At 44.8% G+C, this 11,094-nt stretch overlaps 1 protein-coding gene across 1 annotated transcript; it reads right to left on the bottom strand.

Moving 5' to 3' along the window:
• On the bottom strand, positions 1–2,455 carry irf2bp2a (interferon regulatory factor 2 binding protein 2a). The gene is given in 4 exon segments (XM_035663183.1): positions 1–1,104; positions 1,436–2,080; positions 2,083–2,230; positions 2,232–2,455. Coding segments are annotated over 4 exon segments (1,578 nt in total). The 5' UTR covers positions 2,316–2,455; the 3' UTR covers positions 1–403.
• Between the last annotated feature and the right edge of the window lie 8,639 nt (positions 2,456–11,094).

Genomic DNA, 11,094 nt, shown 5'->3' with positions numbered 1-11,094 from the left:
TTCATACAAGATCAGAAATTGTATTTGGCAATTTTTAAACAAGTGCATACAAGTACAGCTAAAAGCATTTCAGTTTTGCCAAGTGCTCGTAGAGTAGCATTAGTCACATTCTACGTTAAACAGGAACTGCCACCAGACCTAGAAGTACATCAAGAATTTTGTTAAACATCAACAAAGAGGAACGTAGTCCATTATAATGAGTACATACCTTTATCTTCAAAAATATAGAAACACAATGTATTCAAAAATCAAAAATTATACAACCATGTTTACGAAGTATACTCTTCCCTTGGGTCCAATATGTACAAGTCCGTTAGTTTGTTTGAATGGTATGTATGTGATATTTATATATTTATACTCATATTTTTGCTTCCCCTTCCCCAAAGAAGTGTTCAAAACAAAATCAAGGGTCCCTCTCCTTTTTTACTTTGACATCTCCTGCAAGGATGGTGGCGATTTCTCCTTGCATGAAAGCCCATGGTACGTTCGAGCCAACCAGGGGACATTTCTCTCCACTGGGACAGTACACTTCACCCGTGGCACCTTGCTGCTTTATGCTGTCCCTCGAGCACGGGAAGCAGAACTTGTGAGAGGGCACAGACGGGCACTGAACAAAGTGTGTGTCCTCCAAACGCTCGTGGCACAGCGTGCAGCACAGGGGTATGCTGCCGGGTACAGAGGAGTCCGGAATGCTTTGGGGGTGCACTTGGTCAATGCCTGGCACGTGGGGGGTACCTGCGCCAGACACATCTCTCGGCCCCACCCTCCTCTGATTCATGGAGGACGGGGACAGGGGGCTGCTGCTGTTCCTGCGGGTGGTGGAGTGGACTTGGTTGGTGTCCTTAGGAGAGCTGTTCCCACCTGCATTGTCTGCCGCCATGATGAGTGCAGCCATGGGGGACTGGCCGTTCTGGGTAGCCTCAGGTGGAGTGGTGCGGGAGGGTGGAGAGGCGAAACTTGGCGGGGGAGCTGGAGGCATTTTCAGTCCGTCATTGGGTGGTGGTAACCACTGCTGTCCTTCTCCATTGAGCTTGGCAGCTGTCCCCTCTCCCTCTGGTTCAGGTGATGCTTTTCTCTTCATGTTCCGGGGGTGTTTTCCTCTGTCTGGAGGTGGGAAAGGGTTAAACAAGAGTTGAGTTGCAGAGCTCAGACAAGGATCAACAATTACACTGGAATGGAGACATGCACTTTTTTTTTTTTTTGCTGTTCCACGCTGCACCACAGGGCAAACAAACAATAACAACAAACACAGCCAATACTAATAAGTACAAATAATAATTTACAGAAGGTGATTTTTTTTTGCACACATGCTGCTGTATTTATCATTTCCTCATTATTAACCCTTTCCTGTCTGGGAATGGGTCATAAAATGTGCAACAAAATGAACAAAACACTCTTGAATTTGAATTTAAACCCTCCTCTACTGGATGCTTACCTGACTTGGAAGCCGTGGCGATGGTATCGTAGTTCATACCCCTTGGTGGCATGGCCCCATGGTCCTTCTTGAACCTGTCGAAAGTTTGCAGAACCAGCATGTCCCTCCCGGCTTTGGACTTGTTCATCCACTCCGCGTCTGCCCTGTTTTTGTGGCTCTCGGAGATCTCCGGCGTGAGACTGTCCGGTCTGTGCTTCTCCTTCACCTCTCTGTCGTGCTCGGTGCTGGAGACCGAGGCGGGTCTCTTGCCCAGGTCGGCGGGGCTACCGCCGGCCAGTGCGGAGGGAAGCCCCATCTGTCCCGGTCTGCCGTTGACGGCGTGCACCTGGGCCATGTTCCCGTTAACCAAAGGCACTAGATTCGGGGGGACCGTGCTATTCCTGCGCGGGTTGGGGCTCTGGCGGTTCAGCTCCGGCGGCTCGTCAGGCTTAGGAAATCCATTGGGGACGGGGATGCCGTTCACCTGCCTGCCAGACTGATACTCTGGACCCAGCCTGGGCGGGCGGTCGGAGGAGAGCGGGTAGCGGTCCAGCGGCTGCGGCGGCCGGGACGGAATCCAGCGGCTGCGGGCGGGCCGGAGCCCCGGTCTCCCGCTCGCAGCGGTGGGTTTGATCGCCTGGATCTCCTTCCCCGGGGAGCTGCGACCTCACCGGGGCCGGGGGAGACCTGCCTCTCCTGAAACCCGTGCGCTCCTCTTGAGCTGCCGGGCCGTTTCGATGACAACTCAATGCGGTCCTGGCTCCTTCAGTAGGTCTGACACATCCCCTGCCAGACGCGCTCCGGGTTAAATTCCCAGCATCATGGCCCACGGCATGCGGGGCAAGTCGCATAAATAACACGACTGCCTCCTGGAAGAAGCAGCGACCGCCGCGGACGACATATCGCTCGTCGTCTTCCCCCTCCAGAAAAAAGAAAACCCAAAAAACAAAATGTGCCTTCTTTTCTCCCTTCGCCTTTTTGTCCCTTCCGAAGCTCCTTTTTCTTTTTTTCCCCCTTTTTTGGTAATTATAAATTATAAAATGGTATTAAAAAACCCCCCCCAAAAAAAAAAAAAAAAAAGACCCAAACCAAAAAGATAAGGTTTTCCCCCTCGGGGGATGCGAAGGCAAAAAAAAACAACAATATATATATCAACTCTTTTAACAGAGCAGCAAAAACGTTGAAGTTTTTAGAGGGAGAAGTTCATGTCGGTGTGTACTTTACTACGGCGCTCCTCTATCTATCTCCACTGACTCTCTACTACTGGCTCAATGTGGACCAGTGACGTCACCACGGACCTCTAAACGCTTGCTTCCACTTCAGTTTCTATTGACTTGATTTCTTCGACAGACCCCCTCCTCCTCCTCCTCCTCCTCACCTCCTCCCCTCCATCACCACCACCACCACCTTCTTCTTCCTCCTCCTCCTCCCTCGGTTTACTGCAGCCTCTGTCACTCACTCCTTTTTTTTTTATATATATATATATTTTAATTTAATCACTTGAACCTCTGCCAAAAAAAAAAAAAAAAACTGCACCCAGTTCAGCTTCACCGCCTCCTGACTGACTGAAAGGGAATAACCCACTGCTCCTATTATTATTATTATTATTATTATTATTATCAAACCTGCAGAAGAAACATGGCTCCGACGATACCAGCCTGCCTGCACCGATATTCTTCTTTTTTTTTTAAAGGTGGTGTGGCTGTATGTTAGCAGCAGACCGCCAGGCGATAATAAAAAGAGAGAAAGAGAGGGGGAGAGAGAGAGTCGCCTGCTCCTCCGGTTGACTGCTGCTTTGTCCTAAATTCAGAGCATTATCCGGTTCAGGCTGAAAAACGCTCGCTGCAGCTTGTTTTTCTCAATGCACAGCGCCTCGACGCCATGAGCTGCTACTACTACTGCTGTGCAATGAATGAGGTGGGTCGAGACTTGAAAAACAAACTAGTTCTACTATTTATTTTTAAATTAAACAATAGAAAGAATACACAGAACATCTTGTTGTGCAGCAGTTATAAAGCTAAATATAATTTATAGGGAATAGTTTAGGGTTTTTCTCTCTCTACAGCTCAGCATGAATTAACAAGCACTGACTGGGGTTTTTTTTTTTTTTTAGATACTATTTTCCTGCCCGTGTTGATAGAAAAAGAAAGAGAAAAAAGGCGCCTCCATTAGCCAGTAACCAGGAAGCTCTGTCATGAGGTGGGGATTTCCAGCCAGTGTGTTGTAAACTTGAATGGATCGGGGGTTACAGCATGAATATAGCTCAGCCCACATTTTATTCTAGTGCACAGAACAGTCAGTCATCCAGACCTGCCACCACTAAATGAAATTACACTGGAGTGAATCAGCCATTCAGACTTTTTTTTAAAGTTAACCATCAAGCTGAAAAGATAAAGGAAGTATTTGTACCACAAGATTAATGACACACTATCCTGCTCAATGTTTAACATATGATGTGTAGGAAAACAAATTACTTTAAAACTAAGTCATACGCCAAAAACCCAGCCAAAGAAAAAATCCCCCTGAAGTAAAAAGTATGTAGGTTTTGAACTAGAGTAAATGTCCCAGTAGTTCAGATTCCTCCCTCGCACACTCATCTGGGCTCATTCCAACTCGTTGCAGCTTAGCCTCGGGGCTTTGGGGTGAGGCAATGCGTCTGTAACCTGCAGACACAAAGCAGGATATGTTTGTGCAAGTCCATGTGACGTTTGGAAAGAGGAAGCAAGATGTTTAGTCACGTACCCTCATCCGCCTCACCCATCTACGGGGACATCAGGCCACTTGGCTGCCCGCCTGCGGCCGTGATCACGCACTGTGGCATGAGGCGTCTCTTCAAAGGGCTTCCATAGACTAAATAAGGCAAGTTGATGTGTTGCCACCAATCACATATAATTGTAGTGCAGTTGCTGTATGATTTTTTAAAAATGTTTCTCTGCAACATGTGAATGAGCACACCTAACATTGCAACACAATAATATTCCCTTTAGGACACTCGCTGCCGTTTCCCTTCTCTGCTTTCACTCAGATCTCGGCCCATGTTGGGTGAACAACACTAGGAAGTGTTGTTAGGCTTTTATGACACAGTTAGGAAATGACTGTTGTTTTTGAGTGGCAAAAATAAACAAATTCTTTTCCATAAGATTGGTGGGAAACAGTTGCCTAATGCTTTGATCCTTTTACTTTCCACTCAGTCGATGTTTGTGCAAGCAAATAGCTACACACTGTTATGCAAGACGGAGGCATGCTGAGATTCAATTAAATCCTAAATGACCCCGAATCTATTATAGGAAGATCCATTGATTAAAAAAAAACTGTGGCTGCAGAGAGGGGGGAGGCAGAATTGTACAGAGGCGACAAAAAAAAGGTCTGAGAGGAAAAGCCAGACATGCACAGATGGCTCTGATTGGCAGTATGAACCATGTATACAGTAAAATCACCACAGTGTGACCTGGATGACAGCCGTCTCATTTGTGTATGGCCACTAAAAACCCAGATGGAGTAAGTGTATAACGTCTTGTACTTTTTTTTTTTTTAAAGTGGTATGTAAATTGAGACATGAAGCAGCTAAATAAAGAGTGAGAGGTAGGTGACGGCCAGGGGAATACCCAGCATGTGACAGCATCGCAGGCCCCGACAAGATGACGTTATTTTTGTTCTATCGCTTTTCCTGAGCCTGTTAAATTTTATATTGGCCATCTTTTATTCATGGAAGCGAATCATTACAAATTCTCTCTGAAGTTTTTCTGCCTAAGCAAGAGCACACACACACACACACACAGCTCACTGGATGTTTTCTCACTGTTTTTCTCTCCTCCATGAGAACAACATTCGTGTTATATAACCTTTTTTCAGCACAACTGCTGAGGTGAGCGTTCAACTAAACTGTAACATGTTGCGCAGACATAAAAGGAGGTTATAACAGGACACTGAGAGGACATATTACTGAAGCTACGCAGCTGTTGTGTGTGCGACCTGCCTTGTAGATTAATGGCTGCACGGAGTGGCAGAGGTTGGAAAATGTCAGGAGAGTGAATGTAAAGACTAACGTGCTGCACAGAGTTCCTGTGTCTGTAGCAGGGAGAGGTAACCATGGAGATTATCACAGTACCCCAACTACCATATATATCCTGTTTACGGTGCTATTTTTAGCCACGGATTTGCACAGCCGGTATTAGACCATAGATAAAATTTAGGGAGCCTTAAAAGATAATGTCAAAGCATCTCTCTGTCGTATTAGCTGCTTTCTGTTTTGTTTTTTTTACATTTTTTATTGATTCTCCGAACGGCTTCTCTCCTGGTTGTAGAGGAATCATGTGCAGCATATGCACGGGAACACACACAAAAACAAAACCAGGCATTCCTTAAGGAAGTCTGTTTTGATATAGGTATAAAATGGTGGAATTCAAATAAAATGGAGGGTCGACGGCGAAAGGGAAAAATGTGCTGGGCGGCTGGAATCTGGGGGCTGGAGGCTGCAGAGGTGATGTCATTGGGCCAGAGCAAGAGGCGAGTGAAAAACAAGTCTCTCTCTTTATTCTGATCCTCTTTGCAGTTGCAGTGGGGGTGGGGGTGGGGGTGGGGAGAGCTGGCGGTCGGCCAAGGCAAGGGCTGCTGGGAAATGGCAAAGGATGCCAAGCAGGCCCCACCGCCAACATTAGAAGCTCACATCTTTGTTCTCAGAAACCTGGTGTGCTGCCAAAGGCCTCATTTCGGCTCCATGGCATGATTACACTGGATGTAGGCCAACTACTGAGAGCTTGCTCCCTCCCTCCCTCTCTCTCGCTCGCTCTCCCTTTATGCTCCCTCCCTAGGCTCTCTCTCTCTCTTTTTCCACTGCCTTCAAAAGCTTTCTGCCAAACATGCAGCAGTTGCCATGGCTGCAGAGAATGGAACATAAAAAAGTGAGTAATGAGTCAGGCTTGGACCCAGATGTGCCACATGTGTAACCATTTAGAAAAAAAACAAGATGGTAACATATCCCCTTAATCTGCCGGGCTTGTCAGGGGACAGACGAGTCAGTAAATAGCAAAAAGGGCCTGGGAGGGGAAAGTGGAGGAAACAATCCCCACAGAAAAATGTAAATGAGCGTTGTTTTCACATCCATTTTTAAAAACAGAAGGTAGTTTCAGTAGGCGGAAGTGTAGGTTTAATTTTGGCAACCAGGAACAGAAAGACCTCAACTCTGCTTCTGTAATGCTGCGCTTAAGCAAGCATGCATGCATTGTGAGCTGACGACATCATTTCCTGTCCACTGGAAACCCCCCCCCCAGACATTTTCAGTCACAACTAGACATTGATGTAAACAAACTTTCCCTGGCCTCTTGTAGCAGAATCAGCATAGTTTCACATAGCTTGAACTCACGCAGCTTAGGTGGTCCAGTTAATAAGCTGCTATCAGAATGAGTAACATTACCTGCACATATAAATGGCTTTTTACTTATTGCCCTTAAAAGGCTGCTTCACGCCTGACTCATAGTTGTTATGTTTAGCATGCTGTACTGAGGCCGTGCAGTCATTCCAGCTTTGTGACCAACTCAGCCAAAATTTTCAAAATGTCATTCTGCTGCATTCACACACACATATATTTATAATTCCCTGAAGGACAGTATCGTCCACAGCCACTCCTACAGAAACACTGCATTAGTTTCTGTACAGCTGGTTTGTTCTTACACCTCGACTGATCCTCAAACAAATTCCAGAGAGATTGACACATCCGGCTTCATTACAAGGATCTTTGTAGTGCGTACAGTAGTATGAATATGTATGTGCAGCAGGCGTGTGAAGCTGTGTGTGTGTTTATATGTGTTACAGGAACGTTTATATTTGGACACATAGCAACTTATCTTGACAAAGGTTAGGTTTTTTTTTCTTTTTTTCTGGTTGAGCCAAAAGGAAAGAAGGAGTATTTCATGTGTTATGTAACCTCCTCCTCTGAGCCAAAATAAAACTTTCCCAAAGTAGGCTTATTTATTACCGGAGCTCCTGTCTATTTCTGAGCAGCCTCGCTAGAAAATGGACTCTGACATCCCCGGCGCAGCACAGCACTCAGGATGTCGTATATTCAAGTGCGGGCATCTTTTTCACATTGCTGTTGTCCTTTCCTGCCATTTGGTAAAAAAAAACCCAAGTGATTTGCATTTACTCCTTTGCATATATTAATTCAGCCAAACAGTTGCATAAAACCCTGGTGGATAATACATAATAATATGAGTGAACATGCATATTTATATCGCCTTTTATTTAGAAGATATTTCAGGGTTGCTATTGGAAGAAGATCAAAGCTACTACTTTTCTAGTAATGTTTGCCTTGAAAGCAAAAGGGTGTATTGAAACATTTCTGTGATGTATAGAATACAAAATATCGTGACTGCGAGAAGAAGGACAAGCCAAGAATAGAAAATACTGACCCAATTGGAAAACCTCAAGTCTCTAAATGTTGGGGGAAATTGTTCATAGATAGCGTGTGGCTTATTCAGATCAGAAAAGTAGGGAAGATCGTGGATAAATGCAACTGTAATGCATCGTTTACAGATGTTGTGGTTACATTTGGAAAGTGATATTTCTTTTTTTCCGCAATTAAGCTCTAAACACATTTACTTGGAAACAGCCCCCTTATTTTTGTAGTGGTCATAAATCAGCCGAGGTTCCCGTCCTGGATTCCTCGGATGCTTCAATGCCCTCTCTTTGATTGTCTGGTTTATGGTGGATGTTTCATCATATGCCGTTAGTGTCTGTGCCAGAGTTGTCCTTCCTCCCCTTTCCATAAAAGTGCAAGTTGTCACGATGGTGTGGCATTCATTATCCGCCTGTGGTTTTGCAGGCCCTGGCCGCTGAGCAGCTGGGGAGCATTGGTTGTCACATTCAGCCTCCCGCCACGGTGAAAGATGGGAGGGCAGGAGATGATTGCTGTCCCCCCTGTCTGTGTGATAAAGCCCCCTTAAAACCACAGTGTCTGGGCATCTGGGCACACGATGCCTCGCCTCCCTCATCCACTTCAAAGCCTTGCTTCAGAGAACAGCTCGTCGAGAGGAGCTGAAATAGAAAATGGAGCTGGAATGCCAAGTACAGCCGTGTGTATGTGACTTCACAGAGAGTTTATTACAAATGTGCGTCTTATTGTCATACTTTTGGTAATTAATTATATCTGTTGTGATGATATACTCACAAAAGAGATGTGACAAAGAGCAGTAAGACATGCTGTGAACAAGTAAACATTTTTTGTACGATTTTATCAGAAGGTAAAAATGAAAGTCGCACTCTTATCGTCATACTCCAAAATTCCTAAAATGCGCTATCTGCCTTACTCATTGTATGCTCTGCTGCCATATAAGCAAGTTAAGCAACGGCTTCCCAAACTTTTTTATGGCAAGGAAATCCACTGCCCTCTTCACAGTTAATGATCAAACTAGGATCAGTATGAATTACAGTCAACAATATTTCCACTTAGTTGTTATCTTTGCTAACATAAAATGTAGAAAAATAGTGAACCATGCTGAACATATAATCATAACAACACACTATATAAGAAGTAATGGGAAGAAGCATTTTGGATTAAATGTCATTCACTTCGTACCTTACAATAATGTTAGCTTGTCCCTTCAGTGAGGCTGTGCAGTCTGTTATTCTGACGCCTGTAAAAATACTTATATAATACTACTTATTTTAACCCAAACCCTTATCTTTTCTTAGAACTAACCAAACTGCCACCTTTTTCACAATGTTAACCACCAACAATTTCGTCCTTTCCAGCACATCCAAATACACAAAGGTCCAGTGTGTCGATTTAGTGGCATCAAGCAGTGTAATTGCAGATCGCTGCAGATCGAACTGTCGCTTCTCCTTTCCCTTTCAAGCATGAAGGAGAAACTATGATGGCTCCAAAACATCCCTATCTAGAGTCAGTGTTTGAACAGTATACCCTAATGAAAACATACCTATGAAATATTGTATTCGGGTTCTGCCAATAGATCCGTATGAATGGACCTTTAAGGGCAAACAACTACAGGGAGAGTGTATTTTTTTTGAGAAACAGTGGGACATTTTTGGAACTATTGAAGTTTCGGAATAACGGGCAGTCCCAGAGAAACCATGAATAAAGATAAACATAACATTGAATCTGCAACATATTTTTTTGTGGTTGAAGGAATTCAATGAATGGAATACTCATAGGAGTGATGGCCCAAACTATAAGACCCAGTAATTAATAAATACTCTCAGCCCTTATTGTTTTTTACCAAAATGAAAGTGATGACAGCCTTTATTTAGGAACTTAAGATTACCTTACCTCAACTTGAACTTCATCTATGACAAACTCGTTTTGCAACAAAGACAATGATAGATGTTGTCATACACACAGTCATTATTCCTAACAGGCACATAGTGAATAGTTTAGTCATAGTCACCACAACATGCTCAGCTGAAGCGGTACAATAATACTGTGGGAAGTACACGGAATGAATAGCAGAGCCTTGACGCAACAGCAAAGTCCCAATGGGACAGAAAAGGACAGAGCGCTGTGGGAAAGTTCAGTGCCCTTGAAGGAGCCTGATAAACCCAAGGTGAAAAGAACCCGTGTATTTGTATTGTGCAAATTTGTAACGACTACAAGCTCACTGCTGATAGAGAGACGTCTTGCACCATTTGTTTGCAGAAAACCTGCCTGTCCAAAGGGTAGGTTGAGCTGGGAGTGGTGGATTGTTATCTGTGTGATTCCAGTTTGTGATGGTAATGTAACACTGGGTGTATATTGGGGTTGTTGTTACACAGTGAACATACAGGTTTGGGCAGGTTTCAAACTGTTTTAACATATGAAAGGTTGTGATTACTTCTCCCCCTCCTTATGTTAGCTGATGGGATCCGCATTGTTCAGCAGGCACACAGATGTGTAACTTGACCTTCCTCTATGCAAATCATTTGAGAGCTCTCTCTCTCTCTCTTTCACTCAACAAAGAGGGATAAAGTTCACCTACACCACGTTGCCACACAATGGGAGGGAGGAGCCAGACAGCCTTGAAGCGGAAATGGTTTCACACTGACTGACAAGTCTGGCTACACCCAGGGTTGCCCTGAAGGACAACACACCGCCCTGCCTCTTTTCAGCACTTTTATTTTCACATGTACATTATCTACTTTGCTCATCAAGAAACATCTTTGCAGAGAACTCATTTCTGTCTTCCTTCCTGAGGCGGTGTGACGTGCTCCGCTCTTGTCTCTCCTCACATGATAAAATCGCTCTGATCAAAAATGCGGTTGCCTAACAACAAGACGAGCAAAGTTCACCTCCTATGCAACTGCCAAAAGCTTTCCAGCTCTCACATGATCCTTGCCAAGTTAACCATTTACAGTGGGGAGGAAGAAGAGAGAGAGAGAAAGAGAGAGAGAGGCTTATTCTGGGTGAACAGGGTGCTGTGTTTGCTGTTTGAACTAGTTAACCGTGCTCATTAACGCACAACATGCAGGGGCATGAAACTCGTCAGGCTACAAAGTCATCCTACACCAAGACAAAGCTCCTTCCTCCTGCCGCAAAACAATGCATGCGGGTCAGAGCAGTGCTCCCATTATGAAACCGCTCTGTCACAAGACGAGTGCCTCACAGGAATGCTGTTGTGACACATACTCGCTGTTGACACAAGGGTTAAACATTGAACCACTCACTCACACTCACTCACACTCACTCACAC

This window comes from Morone saxatilis, unplaced genomic scaffold (genome assembly GCF_004916995.1).
Source record: "Morone saxatilis isolate NCDOM2014 unplaced genomic scaffold, NCSU_SB_2.0 Contig19, whole genome shotgun sequence".
Taxonomy (NCBI): domain Eukaryota; kingdom Metazoa; phylum Chordata; class Actinopteri; family Moronidae; genus Morone; species Morone saxatilis.
This window is presented reverse-complemented; position numbering and strand designations above follow the sequence as displayed.